Source organism: Anas acuta, chromosome 5 (genome assembly GCF_963932015.1).
Source record: "Anas acuta chromosome 5, bAnaAcu1.1, whole genome shotgun sequence".
Lineage (NCBI taxonomy): Eukaryota > Metazoa > Chordata > Aves > Anseriformes > Anatidae > Anas > Anas acuta.
The window spans coordinates 24,470,140-24,488,093 of NC_088983.1; the positions used below are offsets into that span (position 1 = coordinate 24,470,140).

The 17,954-nt window shown below is 44.8% G+C and overlaps 1 protein-coding gene and 1 long non-coding RNA gene across 2 annotated transcripts in view; both read right to left on the bottom strand.

Annotated features, from left to right (window-relative positions):
• Positions 1-1,689: 1,689 nt before the first annotated feature.
• Positions 1,690-5,221, bottom strand: LOC137858166 (uncharacterized). Its single transcript, XR_011097540.1, has 4 exons — positions 5,166-5,221; positions 4,758-4,920; positions 3,744-3,799; positions 1,690-2,913 (listed from the first exon to the last, which is right to left on the bottom strand). It is a non-coding gene; the product is annotated as an uncharacterized lncRNA (long non-coding RNA).
• A 3,604-nt stretch (positions 5,222-8,825) lies between these two features.
• LIN52 (lin-52 DREAM MuvB core complex component) overlaps positions 8,826-17,954 on the bottom strand; it is a 55,163-nt gene continuing 46,034 nt past the window's right edge. Inside the window, exon 6 of the mRNA XM_068683275.1 lies at positions 8,826-8,935. Within this exon, the coding sequence (XP_068539376.1) occupies positions 8,841-8,935 (95 nt within the window). The 3' untranslated portion in view covers positions 8,826-8,840. The remainder of the gene's footprint in view (positions 8,936-17,954) is intronic.

The window sequence follows — 17,954 nt, forward strand, 5'->3', positions numbered from 1 at the left end:
AAGGGATGTAATAATGAGGACGTAGATTAGAAGATTTAGCACAATCGTTTGTGTAGATTGTGTCCCATCAAAGGGCAGCTCTGACGAGCCGAGATTAAGGAGCAAACAGCTGCCGCTGGAATTCAGTCCATTTGTTTGTTTGCTGTTTTCTCTCTTGACTCCAGCAAACAGTCTCATTAACATGCAAGTGATTTGCCCCTTAAGCCTTTTCCTGTTTATTATTGGGGGAGTTGCTGACGAGGGCTTTGTAGAGTCCCTGGCCCAGTTCTGAGAGATCGACGTGCAAATCAAGATTAAAATGGGAAGTAATTAAAAACAAAGAAGGGGGCACGACACCTTGGTTCCCTCTTCCCTTTGAGGGGTCTTAAAGTTAGGGCACCCGGAGAAGACACACAGAGTGACAGCAAAAGGAGCACTGCCCATCAGGCCTGTGCACGTCCTTCTCAGCCATGGCACCAGGTTCGCTCTTTCTCCTGCTCTCCTCTGCTCCCCCCTCTGCCTCCCCCCTCCCCAAAATGTCTGGCTGTCTGCTAAACTCATTTGCAGCATTTGCTTCAATGGCCTTGTTCGGCGGCACCTTCCATATGGCCCCTGCTTGCTCCCCGCAACGGTCTCGGGCCGCTGGGCCCGTCTCCAAGACCGTGGGTGGAAGGAGCTCCTGTGCTCCCACCCCACATGGACTAGCACCTGCATGTGCAAGGACTCTGGCCTGAGGCCTCCACATTTTCTGCTCTGTTAGTGGTGTTGTCTCCAACAAGCATCGTGTCCCCACCGCTAGCCTCTGCGGTAGGTGAGGGACTCAGACACGCAGGGACCATGCAATGGCTGTGCTCATGGGCATGGCTGGTGAGGTGCCTCCTCCCCAGCTGGACCCTATTTGAAGGTGGCTTTCCTTTGAAGGGAAAGCAGTGGTTGCACTTCCATGCTGCCCACCAGCTGAGTCCAGCGCACTGTATCTGCAGCCAGCCAGGGATACTAACCATGAAGAACAGCACAAAAGGCAGCCTGGTCTGAGAGACTGCCACATAAATCCCCTGAAAATCAAGCAGCCCTTTCTCTTCATTTATCAGAATGCCTGCTGTGTCTTCGCTAAGACAAGTAAAAATGTAATGAAGCCTAGAAACTTGCTCTGGGAAGCAGTAATGGTTATTGAGTGCACATCTACACAGACAAGCGTGGACAGATGTGGGTTTGCTCTGCCTGCCCTGCCAGCTGCGGCGTGGGGCTGTGCTGGAGCACCTCCACACCCAGCCCCAGGTCTTGGTCTTCCTCCATGAGGAGGCTGCTGATCAGGTGCAGCCATACGACACTGAACAGCTGTGAGACTTGTGACCCTCTTTCATCACCCGTTGACTACTTTTTTAAGGGTCTGATGTTGACAAGTTACTGCACACCCTTCATGGTACCCAGGGCCATCAGGAGCTGGGGACGGCCAGCCCTCTCTAGGCTAGCAGGCAGTCCTGATGTCCCTGGCAGGGGGGCTGGCTGCTGTTTTCAGCGAGGTTACCCAGTTATCGCTGAAGTTATTTTCACGCATGAACGAGGAGAGACTGCAGCACTGCAGATACACGATTGCAGATTGCATTGTAATGAACAGGCATAAGAGAATCAAGATGCGCATTAAAAGTGCTTTTCAGCCCAAGTGCTTTATTTTTATAATCTTGGGGTAGAGCCGCACAATTAGTCAGGAAAAGCTCACACTCCACGCTGCTTCAATTAACTATTGAGGCCAGAGAAGCCCACGACCTCCCTAGGACTGACCATTTAGTGCAGCACTGCCTTCCACTAAAATCCTTTCTGCTACCAGTCAGGGCAGAACAGCAAGAAATGCCTGAAAAAAATCTCTGCCAGCCTCAATATTAGTGTGGTGCAGAGCGAGCCAAGGCTTCTGCGGGGCTGTGAAGTAAGCGTGGAGCGGGTCACAATTCTTACAAACACCCAGTATTTCATACAGTCAGAATGACATGTAGGGAATCCCCTACTGCTGTTCCTAACTCACTGGTCAAAACAATTAATTAAATAGTTACAATTTTACTTTGAAACTAAGAAAAGAGAATGGCCTTGTTGATCACCCAGCTTTCTTCATGTTAGTCTGGAGAGTGCCAAGGGGAAGAGCATTCTCCCTGCTGGGGCACTACCTGCAGGACAGCAGGGTCTGATACAGCCAGACTGGGCAGTGCATTTCAATGTCAGGGCTATGACAGAAATACCTTTTCTTTTTTTCTGTCTGGTAGCAGAACAGCCACTGGATTCCTCTGATCTTCTCTGGTGCAATCCTTCCTGCTCCTCTCCAGGTGGCACCTCCCAACCAGCCACTGAGCTCTAGGTGTGCTCCCCAGGAGGTGACTACATGTAGCCCCAGCCAGGTCCTTGGCTTCCTGAGCAAGGAAGGTTCCTTGCACGCTCGCCTGCCCCGGATCACCATCCACAGTGAGGTCTCAAGACAGCAGCAGCACACCACCAGCAATAAAGCTGCCTCTCAAAGCACAATTTTTCCACCTGTAACAACTCAGCCCTGTCACAATTGATTTTCAGTGGATCATTGAAAGCTGCTCCATCAGTCTAGACCTAACGCATCCCTACTGCCTGCTTCACTGTTTTTGTTTGTTTGTTTTATTTCTAGAAAGATAGAGTTTGGGTTTATAACGGGATAAGGGATCTGTTGCTAGTGCACTTATCCTCATCAACATCTGAGCCATTTTTTCACCAAACACAGCAAAATCAAAGCAGCCAGAGTTTCCTTGGGTGAAGATTAGATCTGGAGAACTTCACACTTCCAGACTGAAAGACTTATGAGTGATTAAGAAGGGAGCTGATAATAGAAATGCTTAGTCAACCTTGATGTAAGTCACTTGAGTGCTCCAGCTCTAAATGCGAATGAGCCACTGAAATCGATGCGTGTCTGCAGCGTGCCTGTAAATAAACACAGAGTAGGAGAGCACTGCTCGCTGCAGCTCATGTCACCATCCAAGATGCAAGCACACAGCAGACCTCTCCCAGAAACACACTGATGGGCCCCAAAGAGCAGGACCAGTGATTCAGGCAAAGGAAGACACTAGTTTTCCTTGGAGAATACGGAGGGAGAGGTCTACAAGAAAAACACTCATAAATTGAGAGAAGTGAGAGTACTGTGGTGGCCCGTGACTCCCCAAAAAAGAGCTGTCCCACCAGAAAGGTGGTGGAGAGATCCGTCCTGAGGTGGCAGGTGCAGGAGAAGCTCTAGAAAGCAGGGCCTATGCCTATGGCACAGGAGGGATGCTGAGTCCCCAAGCATCTCATGGGCTGTGGCATTGCGTGCATAGAGGGTGTCCTTGCCCAAACCTCCTGCTGTGGTAATTAGCACTCAACTGAGAACAGGACAGGCAGAAAAAAACACAGAAAAAAAATAATAGAGGGGCCTCATGGGCCTGGGTTAGCTTGTGCCACCACGTGAGCCAGGAAGGTGGGGGCATCTCTAATCCCCCAGGGCCGGGCCAGGTGCCAGGACCCAGCTCCTTTCTCAGCGTGGCAGCCCTACAGCCCCTCGCCCCATCCCCTCTCGTCACACAATGGCACCCTTGACAGGGTGGGGACTCCCACAGCCCCGCTTCTCAGGGCTTGTGCTGCAAATGGCTGCAGCCACAAAAATGCCAAGTTCAACGTGCACCTTCTCTTTAGAGGTCCAGGGGGCTTTGGGGACCTGCACAGACACCTAGCAGAGCAAAAGGGGCAGCTTGCATCTCCTAACTTGACCCTATACTCACTGGTTGCTACTCACACCCACTTTTCTAGACATGCGCCAAGCTGTTGCTTTTCCTTTCTGTCAGGAATAAAACATAAAATCATCTTTCTGGACACAAGAGAGCAATTTTTAATCAAAGACACTCAAAGCAGGCAGCTCCTGTCTTCAGAGCCAAGAGATCTGACTCACCCTCCGCCACAGCCTTCTTCTGCCGAATATGATTATTGCTGTATTACTATTGCTATTATGTCATAAATTGACGTCTTGTGTTCCTGTTTGTTATCTGGGGATTCTGCTCTAATCTTGACCATCACTAATGCAGTGTAAATCCAGCACACTGGGTGATAATCTGGCTACATAAAAAAATGGACTTTCTAGACATAATCAAAACCTTTCACTTTAATATCGCACACAATACTTTTACTGTGAAATTGCATTTCCCTCAGCCCTTCTTGTCTGTGGCTCAGAAAGATCCTGAGGTCTGCTTGCAGTTAAATTAAGCTGGTGTTGGGTGTGTAAATGCCCGGATTTAGCAGGCAGGGTGCAGGATCCTGCCCAGCGCAGCAGAGAACAGTTTGCGTCCTGCATTCTGGTAACATCTGAAAGTTGGCAGGAGACCTGCTCCCTCCCCAGCCCCGGCAGGGAACTTCTTTCCGCCAAACAGAGCTCTGGAGGATTTTTTGTTGTGTTAATTCCACATGAAAATTAATGCAATATGACTCATTTTTATTGGTAGTAATTAATACCCGATGAAACACCATTTTCCATCTACATATATCTCCACGCCATAAGAAGATGTGCTCAGAAACAAGGTAGGCCTGGCTCAACGAGCATTTTATTCCCCATTCTCAGAGAAAAATGAAAAACAGGAGTGTAGAAAGCAAACAGAGCAGCAACTACAGAGGGAAAACAGGGAGGGTGAGATGATTTGGGCTGCCCCTGCTTCCCCACGAGCATCTCCTGCCCCAATGAAAAACTAAACGCAACCCTTTTGCATTGCTTGGTTCAACCCTTCCTCCTGCCCACGAACACGCACCGACAGGTCTGCAGCGTGGTCCTGCTGCAGTGGTTTCTTCTGCAACTGCACTTATTTGCTTTTCCTCCTCCCTGTTGTGCCTCGATCCTTTTCGTGCACCTCTCAGGGGTTTCTCTTCTGTCCAGCCCTTTACCAGTCTCTAACCATCCGTGGTTCCTCCACGCTGTCCACACGCATTAGGGACACGAACGTTAAGCAAGAAAAGAAAAACACGAGACAAATAAATAACACAAAACCACACCACGGCTCGTAGCAGGCAGCGCCCCGTGCTGCTGGGTGCAGACGAACACCCTTCAGGGCAGCCCCCACGGGCCCCCCTCCATCCCCGGAGCCCCGCACGGGCACGCAGGGGCCGGGGCGCCCGGGTGTCGGTGGCGCGGCGTCCGGGGATGCACCGCTGATGCTAACCAAGTTTGCCAGCCATGCTTTTCTCATGGCTCCCGCACAATGGCCCGTTTTCTGCCCACCTGCCGATTATGCTTAATTAGGCGAGGAGTTGATTAATTTGAGGTAATTGACAGCTAATTACGGGCCTGAGGGCTCATTAACTTGACGTCCTGTCTCCGTGAATTGGCTGGAGGGGGTCAGGTGATGTGCAGCCCCCCAGGGCTCCCCTCGCCCTCACGCCACGTGGGCTGGGGCCGTGCACTCACCTGGCAGCCCCGGCTGAGCCCAGGGCAGGGCACAAGCATGGGCACCCATGGAGGACAAACACCCACAGAGGACAAACACCCACGGAAGGGACAGGAAGCTCCCCAGGAAAATAAAACAGGCTCCAGGTGGACAGGGGGGTTGGAGATCAGTAATGGGGTGGCGAGGGGGTGGAGAAGAAGGCCAAAGAGGCTGGTAGGAGCTGGAGGGGACCTGGTGTCCCTGTGGGGCAAGGTGAGTGGCCAGTGCCAGCAGAGGGGGTGCCACCAGTCCTCACCCACCCAGGAGCTCAGAGCAGACTGGAAACGCGTGCTTACTGTACAGCAGGGCCCACTGCCAGGCAGGGTTGTTTCATGTACTTGGTGGTTGTAACAAGATATTGCTGAGGAGAAGAGCAGAGGAGGATTTCTTAAACTATATACCTGGCTGCTGTGTATTTATGTTAGGCGGGATGTAGCCGAGGAAATATACTTGAAGGATCACAGAGGGATGGTGGCCAAGGTTCGTGATGGCTTCTCATTACTGTGGGGGTGCTCACCACCCTTAAATGCTGTCTCATCTTTTGGAAGTCTTGCTCCAAACCCAAACAACTGATCATTAAGCTTGGTTCAGGATTCATTTGTAAGCCAGTAGAGAAAGTGGCAGAGAGGCTGAACTAGTAATAGTAATAGTAAGCCATGCCAGTGAGGTGAGTGACCACGGCACACCATGGCAGCTGGACTGTCCTGGCAGCCACAGGTTTCATACCAAAGTACTTTGCACTGCTATCTGGCTAGCAGACAGATAATGAAGGCATAGGGAACTGAAGTGGAAGGAATGGGATGGCAGCTCTTTGTGGGTGCTCATAAGGAAGTCTGGTGAAAAATTCAATAAAATCACTTTCAAATACAGTCTGACCTGACCTGCTGGGGCTCTTTGTCCAAAGGAAGCTGCATCACAACTGCAACCCTCTCACACACTCTGCTTTGCTCACTGGCATCACCCTTCTGCCTTACCTGGGCTCTACAGCTGTGTATGTCTCCTATGGATGTGCTGTGCCATCCTCATGTTATTGGTGTGATCCAAAGGGATGAAAAATTGTTAGAGGTGTCTTTTCTGCATACCGCTGAGAGTGGATTTGAGAGACTTGACTAAACAACTTCCTTCAATATCATGCTATTCCATTTGCACCTAGCTTATACACTTCCCTTTATCTCTTAGAAATGTACTGGGTTTTAATTTTCTAAGCTCTCTTGTTTAAATTTCATGGAGATGGGTAAATCTGCCTGGTCTCTATGGCAATCATTATTTAATGCCCTCCTCTTATTTGTTGCTGCTTCTTTCTACCCTATATACACACAGACTCAGCGATGATTCATGGCACAAAGGCCAAATGGCCCTACGTGACGAATAAATTTTGCTCACCTGCTCAGAACCTCTCCTGTGTCTGTCTCTTTCAGGAGAAGGTGTACATAATTTAAGTTGTATTTGAGAGGAGAACACCCCAACAACTTTTATTATGGCATTTATCACATAGAACCTGGGAGAGGAGTTATATGGAGTAGCCCAGACAGGTAGTTGCCTCCTTTTCTCTCTAGATCCATTGTTGAAATTGGCTAAAGCTTGGCCATTTCTCATCTTGACTACTACAAGGCTGTTGCCTTCCAGTGTAAATACAAAGACCGTGTGTGGGTACAACACTATTAGGCATTAGGTAGTGAATTTCTTCCTCTTTTCTGTATTGACACAGATTCCATCAATAGCACATCAAAGTCTCATAAACAGTGATACATTTAATCGCATGCATTGTCTGTGAGATCACTTATTGTTATCAACAATTTACAGATGGAGCACCAAGATTAAGTGGTTACCCACGTTAAACGGGATGCCGAAGGTAGAACCGGACAGGAAATGCCCATGCTCCAAGTTTTAACTCACTAAACCTTTAGACCTCTCTCTTTCTGTAGGAAGTCTGATCCACCAAGCACCACGCTGTAATGCTGAGTGCCTTCCCGAAGAAGGAATGTATTGTGGGAACCAGAACTCTTCCAAGAACTAAGCTTTGGGACAACTTCCTTGCTATGGGGATGTGTAGTGACACATGTATCTTTGAGGGAATGGTTAAGCAGCTTATTTATATAAGTAACTTTTTTTTTTTTTTTTTTAATTTATATAAGTAGCTACTTAGTTATATAAGAGCCAGGTTTGTACATATGTATGTTGGCACATACTATGCAGTGTCTAGAATGACGACTCCCAGATGAATGAGAAGTCTGCTATTGGCATTGCTGAATTTTAGGTCAAGACTCTTGTAAACAGCTTCAAAAACTGCCACAAATATCCTTGTCCCATTAAGTTACACCAGTCAGGTCAACTTCCCAGTTCTGAAGTCCAAGGAAAGATATTTTTCAAATGCTACTTCCATATGTGACATGCCTATGTTACAGAGCTCCCAGTCACAGCAAACCAGCCCTCATTTTAAGCTTAAATTTGAAGGATTGAATTTTTATACTTCCAGCCCAAACACAGTACATGATGCACAAATTACTGATAGACGTGCTTAACTTAATGTGCCTGAGAAGCCTGCTAGTTAGCAGGAGAGTGTACACAGGTGCACAGACTTTTTATAGAATTCCAAACATATTTCATCTTGAAGAGCTTTTAAGTAACTATTCTCTATCAATATCTGGGTTTCAGAAGAGAAGCTGCCTGATCGATTGCCTTGCTCAGGAGTAAGAGGGTTACTGTAATTATCTTGTTTGCAAGAAAAATAAGAACATTTATCTCATTTTAGGTTAGCAGGAGAAATAGCAATTGTGAAATTTATCATTACCTCAATTTTTTTTTATTTATTTTGCTGATGAATAAATGTCGAATGACCAGCCTTTGTGCTAGTATTCTTCCCATTACTTCTATAGGGATTTTATATGTTTTTTTTCCATAAAACACTGGATTTTTTCACAACATTTGACCCAAATAAGAACAAACCATTGATATGTGATCTGCATTTTAACATTGTGAGTGAGAGGAGAACAAAAAGGTATTAGTTTCGATGCTGTAGAAAATAAGGAACATTTGAACAGTTAGCTTACACAAGACTGTTTAAGTCCACGTGCGGTGGTACTGACTTGTTGCAAACTTGTTTGAATTTAACTGAGGAGTTCTAAGGGGGATCTCATATCTGGTTTGTTTCAAGGTGCAGCAAGACAGTAAGTATGAAACACAAGGATCAAACACAAAGAAACCTTTATTTTTAGATCAGAATGTGACAGAGATTACCAGTCTCCTGGAGTCCCCAAATGTGGCTGGTTACCTTGGAAAGAGTAAGCCACCAAGCAAGTTTCTCCTCTCAAGGATCCGTGTCTCTGTGCATCCAAGCAAAAACCACAAGTCCAGAAACAAAGGGGGCTTTTTGGTAAGCATGGGACTGGTATCGGGATGCCAAATGATCTCCTATCCAACAGAAGTCAGGTGCAAGCAGGCTTGTCTCTGCATGAACTCTTGACCGATGCGGTGACCGTACCTCCTGCAACTCCAGAGAAGTGAGCCTGAAGAAGGAGCAAGGGGACAGATGATTCACAGTATCTAATCACACCTTCTCCCATATAAAGGCATTTTGAAGTTGCATATGTATTAGACATTAATAGCCATCAGATACTCACTCCTTCAAAGTACAGATTCTGTTTACTTCGGTAAAACTCTAAGTTGGGATTTTAACCTATTTAGGTCTTAGAATTTATAGGGGTTGTTTATTTTGGCATTAATTTGAAGACTGATCTCCTATCCAATACTGAGACTAATACATTTACTGATCTGATAAGATAGCAGTCTTTTTGTTAGCTTCCATCAATAATATGTATAGCTTATATATATATATGTATGTAGCTTATTTGAATTATATTTTTATTTAATTTTAAAGACATTTATGAACATTATAATGAAAATCATGTAAAAATACCCTCCTGATACTTCTTCAGGAGGCAATAACAATTGTCCAGAATGGGTATTAGCAGGCAAAAGGCCTGACTGGATTCACTTAAGAAGTTAATGAATTCCACACGTTTGTTTCACTGACAGCACTCTTGGCTCATCAAATATATAGCACTTTGCCTATGCAGTCAAGTGTTCAGGATTGGGATTTCTGATGTCTATTTACTCCCTATAAGGAAAATGACAAACATACTTTTTCACCATGGATTTGATAAGTTACAAAAACTGGGAAGCTGTCTGGAGATTAGAGAAGAGGAACTGTGGCTCTGTTCATTAAAGAAGGAAAAAGGCAAATTTAGAGTTGTCAGGAACATCTATTGCCAGTAAAATAATAGAGTAAAAAATGGAGAAAAAAAAATCAGTAGCCACCTAAGGATAAGGATAAGAAAACTATTATTAGCAACAGGGATTTATAAAGAACAATTTGTGCTGGAGAAACCTGATTGCTTTTTTTCTAATAGAATTATAAAATTAGTGGATGAAGGGAACACGATGGATTTGATATGTTTGGATTTTAGTAAAGATTTGATACATAAATCCTACTCAAAATTAATTCAAATTGGCTTGGCTACACCACCACATGGAATGAAAAATTGGCTGGAGATCCACAAATAAAGGATAATGATGCATAAAAAGGTATTGTGTTGGAGGGAGAGGTCTTAACAGTGACAGAGATTAGCATTCAGTTCTGTCCTATTTAACACCTCTTGACACCTTCTGCCTGGAAATAAGGAAATTTTTTTAAGAGAATTAAATGTGGAGAGACATATGAGATAGACCAGCAGAAAATAAAATGAGATTCCTGTAAAAACTCAAGTATTATCCAAACCACAGTATCCAGTTGTTGGGAGGTCCCTAGAAAACACCAGATGAGAAACACCCCAGCAGAAGCCAGCGAGATGGGCATTTGCAGTGAAGGACAGCAGAAAAATAGTCTGTTTGTCTGAGTAATAGAACTGCAATTCATCCTTATCTAGCAGACCACAACGTATTTGCAGTATCTGTGTCCCACAGACATGGTCAGTGAGGTCCCAGGCAGGTTTTGGTGGTGTATTCCACTCCAGTGATGGTAGAAACAATGTAGGCTCAAGGGAAAAGACACCAGGTTTTCAATTTACTGACATGCTGAATTACTCCAGCAGAGCTCAAGTAGCTGGTAGGGGAGCACCTGTTCGCACACTGGAGACATAAAACTGCAGTAAAAGATTTTCTTTGTAGAAATGACTGGTGCAGACACACTCACAGTGAAGTTACCCTGGTTTGGGAGGAGGGCTTTCAATGGATCTTAGCTAATTCTTCTTCTTCTTTTTTTTTTTTTTTTAATGTAGAACTAGGAAAGAAAAAAGTCGTAAAATAAATTAAACACGTTAATAACAGATATAAATCCCTATTTTCCTAATTCTTTAGTCTTCCCTATCTCTCACTCAATCCATTTGCAATTTCAGCTATTCACCATTTTATCTTACTACCCATTGATGTGTGGATTTTCAAATAACTTTGGATCTTGCCAGCCAGTTGTAGACAATATTGTGGAGGGTAGATAATATACTTGTGTAAATTTTGTCATGTTAAGGAGCTGACAAAGGAAAGAAACCTAATGGCTGCCCTTGCCAAATTGTGAGCTCATCCTGTCAGACATCAGAGAATCCACGCATGACATACTCTTGAGAGAAACATCCATAAGCAAAGCCACACTTCACTGGCTGGTTCCACTGATTATGAAACTTCTGCTCTTCTATCAACTTGTTTTTGCTGAAACACAGTATTCCTATTAGTTCCTCCTCTTTTTTTTTTTTTTTGCTTGTTTTTCACATTTTTTCTTGTTAAACTACATTTATACCTTCTTTATTCTTTTGCATTCTCCCCTGTGCCAACCCATGCCTTGCTATCTTCCAGGCTGTCTCCTTGGTCTCCTCTCCCTTTTTTTTACATCCTTTTTTTTTTCTTCTTCTCCCCTTCCTGTCTCTTCTATTCAGACTTCCATATCACCCAATTTCCACAGTCCTCTCCCTCCAAAATAGCTTACTAATAATACTTTGATACTCGCTTGTTAGTGAAACTCTTGTAAACCTTAAACAGATGTATTACACTAATGAGAAAGGTTAATATTCATTGTAGAAAGTTCTTTTCTTTCCAAACCTATTGAAGTAAATGAGGGAAGCAATCTCTTGTGCTAGGGAAAATAGTTTTAGATCCTTGGAAAGCTGAAGAGAAAGTAACTGGTCATTTTAATAATGTTCTCTGTTATGGCAGGATCAGTCTCCCAGAGCATCAGAGCAAGAATTTCAACATGGCAGAATTAGGAACATTACATTTTCAGAAGAGTTTTATCTTCCCTTTCCTGGTCTGTCAGCAAAAATTTGGACTAAACAAGTGCAGAATGATATAAAATCTGCACTTACACCCTAATCTGTTCTTACACCCTATCTGCATGAGTCTAAAAGGCTCTGGAAGGTCAGAATGAGCTCTCCTACACCAGTGAAGATGTTATAATTATTATTAGAATCTCTCTAATATTCACAGCTCTCCTAAATGCATGTGTACAATGTGCAGTTAATAGCACTGTGAAAAATCTTCCTTTTTAGTATTCTGTTTTTAAATTCTTAGTCTTTAACACTAAATTTAAGTGACTTTTCAAAAAAAAAAATCTCTGAATAGTTCTTTCAGGTGTTAAAAAAAAAAAAAAAAAAAAAAAGATTAACATGACTAGTATTGCATTGCAATTTATTATTATTTAAATTACTAATGCCTGTGCATTGCTTAGGTACCTACATTATTTATTTATTTATTTTTGAAGGGAAAAAAAAAAAACCACATCTATTTAATGATACAACAAAGCTGATGGCAAGCAGTGGAAGGGCCACTGGACTGGGGCTAAGACATCACAGTGTTTGCTGGATGACCTCCAACAAGTCTCTTCCCATCTTGGTGTCACCTTTTCTCAGTCTTTTACTGCCTCCCCTGCTCGTAAGTTCTTGAGTACAGAGACCTTCACCTGTTAGTGTTTCTAGAATTCACAGCACAATCATTTTTGGATACTGAGGTCACTGTGCCTTAAATGATTACTACTATGCAGTTGATAACTCAGACTACAAAAGAGATGTCCTCCAAACACTGCTCCAGCCCCCAGACCAGCTACTGTACTATTAGTAAATGGTATGTTCATGCTGGAAAGTCTTAGTGAAGAACATAAGAAGCCATTGCACCATTTTCCTTCATGTGCATTCTGCATATTTATCACCTGTCTTCACAACATTCTTGAGTGTTGCTTATCTGTATGAAGGATGCTCTTCACCAGAACATCTTACTTGGGAGAACACAAAAGCAATGATTTTTGTACATGGTTAATTCTTATCTGCATTTGGAAGTCAGAAACGTAGCATGAAATTATTTATACAGCATCATGACAGCAATGTGTTCCTGGAGTCTTTTCTCCTGCTGTCTGCCAGTGAAACACAGTCTCTCAAGGGAGCCCTGACATGGGAAATGCCATCAGCCCTAATTCAAGGAGGTCTCTCCATCCCTGAGCTTCCAGAGCACAAAAATGAAGCTGATGGTCTTTAGATATCTGCCATTGATGTGGAACGCCTCCTTAGACCAAGACTGAAGTATTTGGAAAGCAAGGAAGTGATCTGCTGCACCTGGGAGCCATCCGCATGGTTCAGAGTAACAGTAACTTTTCCTCTTCAAATTATCTGCCTCTTTCTATTTGTAAGGCAGCATTAAAGCTTGATGCTGGAGCAAGGCAGGAGCCATAAGGGTTTTCCTCTTTGCTCTCTGGGCCTTAGTAAGAGGATTACGTATCTCCTCCTTCTAGAATAAACCTCTTTGCATGGAAGATACTTCTCAAGCCCTCTTTGGAGATCTATCTGGGAAAGACTCCTAAGATTCAAGACATCACAGCAGCCGGTAGGAAATGAACCCCAGTTAAAAGGGAAAGGCTTCTACAGCTCTGCAGGCTTGCAGGGCTAGGACGCAGTGTATACACTGCTGCAGGAAAAGGCTCCTTGCTGGGATCACAGCTGTTAGAGACAGAAAAATAAGGAGGCACAAGCAGACAGCAGAGTTCAAGCTTCATCCCACATGACAGCATACTGTTGCTGGAGCCTTGAAAAGACGCAGCTGACCTCACTGGAATGGTTACAACATCAGGGGCAAATAACCCAAGAAAAAAAATCATAGACCCTTTGTACCTTTAAAACTTGACAAAATGTGGGATGGAGGAAGGGGCAACATTGTAAGGGCGCTGTCAAAGACAGACCCTTGCTTGGAGTATATCACTTCTCTGAAGTCTGAGGAACTGAAAGGCAACTGGGAGAATTGTCTAAAGAGGAAAGGGCAATTATCTCCAAAGACTGCTTTTGGGAAGCAGTTCCAAGCACACATTCCAAATGATTTATTTTTATCTTTTTTGGAATGTGAAGATCTGTCCAGGCTCCTCCTGCAGGAAAAAATGCTGATGCCCCCTTCTCTTCCTTACTGGAATAGCTGTATGGTTAAAGAGAGCTATGGGGGAGTCAGAACACCTTGAATACTTCCACTTTTACATAACCTCATCTTTAATAATCCCTTTTTGCACTTTTTCCCACAGCTGATTTTGCTCCATGCTGCTCCATCCTCCTAGCCCCAGGTTGAACACGATTCAGTAAGAGTTCAGGACAGGGTCATATAACTTCTTTTTGAAGCCTCAGCAGAAGCACAGGTATTGATATACTTTCCAATTGCTCTCAAAATAGTAAGAGGATACAGAACAAGTACAGAAAGCCATAAAATGAGCTTATTGAACATGAAGAACCATTTTCCACTGAGAGGAGTCACATTACCCCTTCTCCACCATAAGGAGTTGAAACTTCTTAAAACTCCCTAAAGAAATGCATACTGGCCACCACAAAAATCTGCAGGCCTGCTGGCAAGGACATGACTACATGAGACAGAAGGGCAGGATTCAGCATCTGCTGTGATTATTAAAAAAAAAAAAAAAAAAAAAAGAGAGAGAGAGAAAGAAATGGTTCTCCCACATACTTTCTGTCCAGGGAATTAAGAGTCTTCATGGAATAAAAATGGTTGAAAGAGAACAAGAACTTTGTTTAAACAGAGAAAGAAAATGTAAAGTTTTAGGACAATACCATATCTGTTTTACTATATCTAGCCCAAAGACACTGATTAATAAGGGACCTTTAGAAGGACCGTAACATCCAACTCAGGCTTAATCACCAATACATTCCTATCACTTTTGAAACCTCAACCAGCTATGACTTGTGCAAGTTACTACACTCCTTTACAAAAACACTTATGTATTAAAAAGAAAATGTGTGACAAGTAAATGAAACTACTCACTGCCACCTGCCCTCATGCTCGTTATTTTTCCCTTCTGCTGAGGGATCTCAATTGCAATGACACTACAGACTTGCCCTGGATATTGTTTTGTCTTCTATTCCTCCCTACTTTCACTCTGGCAGGTTTAAGCTAATGGCATGAAAAGTGCATGCATTTTTAATAGCGTTTCCTATGACTCCTCCAGTCATCATCTTCACCTGCCTTAACCCATGTGAATCATTTTGATTTTGCTTAGCAGAAGGTCTCACAATCTGGGACAACAGAAATAACCTGATACGTACATACATCTTGCTCCTCACTCTGGCAATGCGTCCCCCTATCAGCATGCAGAAGGACAGTCTGATTCACCTCCATGTCACCTCTCATCTTTCCAGTCTTCCCTTTCCTGTTTACACGAGGCCTGTGATGATCACAACAGGGAATACATTTCTTGAGGGCACCTGGAGGCCCTTGCAAGTCCTCAGATCTCTCCCTGCTGCCCGTTTCTCACCTCTGCAGGGTAGAAAACACCTTGCACTCTGCGTGAATATGTGTTGGGGAGGAGAGATTGCTGGAGCTTGACTTACTACTGCTGCAGCTCTTTGCCCTTTCCCATTCTTTGTTGACCACCATAATGGTCCTTTGGCCCTTTTGGATGGCTGCTGGATGTCATAAGCAAAGCTCCTTCCCCTCACACACAGCATTTGCCTTGCTTGCCCAGGGAGATGGTTGGGTTTTGGAAGCACCAGGTGCAGCTGCTGGGACTGCTGGTTGGAGAAACATTTGCCTCCTGAGCCCGTTAATTAGCACAGTAACGGTAACTGTGCTCCATTAGCCAACCCATGTGGGCAGGTCCCCTCCCCGTCCACCAACCTTGCCCTTAATGAGAGCTGGAAGGGGGACACTCACAAAACACTGCCTCAGAATAATATTCGGCTTTGTCCACGCCGGTAACAAGAGCTGACAGGATCACTACGTCCATTTCTCTTCTAATTAGCACACTTCCAGCTCGGCCTGAGCCAGCAGCCAGAGAAAAGCGATCGGACAACCGTACCGAATCACAAACACAAAGAGGCCCATTCCCCATAATTAGGTGAGACAATCCCTCAGTCTTTTCTCGGCTGGAGCTTGCCGGTAAGACTCTCGCTGTTTTGGTAAGTCCCAGCAACACAAGTTACACGTCTCCCCAGGACACTAATAAGCCCCTAATTGTCTTCCGCTTCACACGGCTCGTACCATAGGTCTGACTTGGGGGAATGCTTCTAACGAGCGGCAGCCATCGCTCCCCGCGCCACAGACTGCATCGGGAGCCGCCTCTCGGGCACCGAGCTGAGAAGGGGGACGTGGAGAAACGGCGAGGAAAGCAGCCCTGGCGCTGGGGCCCAGCCTCGCAGCATGGGGCCTGTGGCTTGGCAGCAGCCACTCGTTGCAGGGGCCAAAGGCCTTCTCCATCCTCTAGTTCTCCGTCACCATCGTGCACCTGAGCACCCCTTATCCTCCTTCTACCTACCAACACCTTCCCCGTGTCTAGCCGGGGCCTGCCTCGACAGAAGTGCAGCACCTGGCACATGCTTCCCTCCATGACACCATGCTGTGGGTCTCCCCCAGAGCACAGACTCAGGAGGTGCACAAACATAAATGAGACCTTCTGAGATCCACTGGAGAGGAACACGTGCAAAGTCTCACGGGACAGGTTTCTGAAGATGGCCCCCCGACAATCTAGGACATGCGAACTTCCACAAGTTGGGAGGTGGGTGGGAGACTGCAGCTCAAACTCCCTGAACAAGGTAAAGGGAGGACACACGCTCCTCTGACTTTCAGCCCAGCACCTTTTTGAGAAACTGTCATCAACCAAATATATTTCAGCAAAGCATTTTGTCCAGAACCCAATGATAGTTTTTGACAACAAGCCCATTTTGAGTATAACAGTCCAACCAGTTCTAGTGAAGATATTCAGAGCCTGGAGATCCCTTTGCCTTCAGCGCAGCTGGTTACAAACTGATCACTCCTGCAAATCAAGCCAGCAAGGCCTGAACTGAGGGACAGAAGGACTGATCCCTCAGTTTTATATTGTGCTATTTGGCTTAGGTGGACTATGCAGGGAAGAAAAACCCTCCCTGGTGTGTGGAAAGGCAGGGGGAAAACTAATCCATGCAGAGTCCAAGAGGAAGGCGCAGGTGACTACCTTGGAAGGCAATTTAGGATAATCAATATGCATATATATAAGTAAATCAATGAAAATTAGCAATAACTAATAAAAGTTTAATTAAGAGCGAGGGAAACAAAATAAGGCCCACAGAACCAGGCAGTTGAGCATTGATGCCCAGTTGTGTCACTCTGCTGGACTCCTGTCCCTCATTCTTATTTAGCTCATGAGTCTTCCTACTGACTTTCTGTACATAACCTGCTGCATTTGGGGTTGTTACGGTAAGTGGAAGATGTCAAATGGCAAATTTCTGATGCTTCAGAACTGGCTTTACAGTTCTGTGATTACAAGGAAAGTTGTTAGGTGTGCAGGTATTTTTTTGGAGGGGAATCCTCCCTGGCATCCACATGCCTGGAAGCACAAAATTTAATTACCCCATATTATTACACCTACTCATCAGCTATTGGTCATAGAGAGAGCCTTTCAAGTGATACAGAATCAAGTCAAGTACTTTGTCCCTCCCAAGATCTGGTCAATAAATAAGGGGCAAGGTCATTCTTATTACCCATTTTTTCTACTAGCAATTAAGTAAGCGCTTTCAAGCTCACCCCTCTTCCTCTTTTCTGTTCCACACTGAGGTGTCTGTAACAGAGACAGGCAGGGAGCGTTCTGGCTTCACTGGTCACTGATCTGTATTATAGGAATCAGCAGGCAGGCCAGAGGTCAACCACACAAACCCAACAAGAGAACGCCTGTTCTGTGCACGCATCAGCTGCCAGGAGTCAGTCATCCTGCTCAAAGGGACATGGTGGAAAAGGTCAAGTCTAAAAACCAGCAGTTTCAGCAGATGATGGGAGTCAAAACGTGAAGAGATTCCTCCATGCTGAAAATCTAGCACAATCTAAACATGGCAATTGCCCATATTCTATGTAGATCATGGATTACGCTTGGATCAGGCCATACTTCTCTGGCTACCTAAGCTTTTATATGTCTTCACATGGAGTTCAAATGACTGGCAACATTTCACTTCAGGATTTTGCATTTCATGTTTTCCTAAAAGAAACTAAAAGCAACTAAAACATGCATCTTTTGCAGCATCAATTTGAAACATTGAA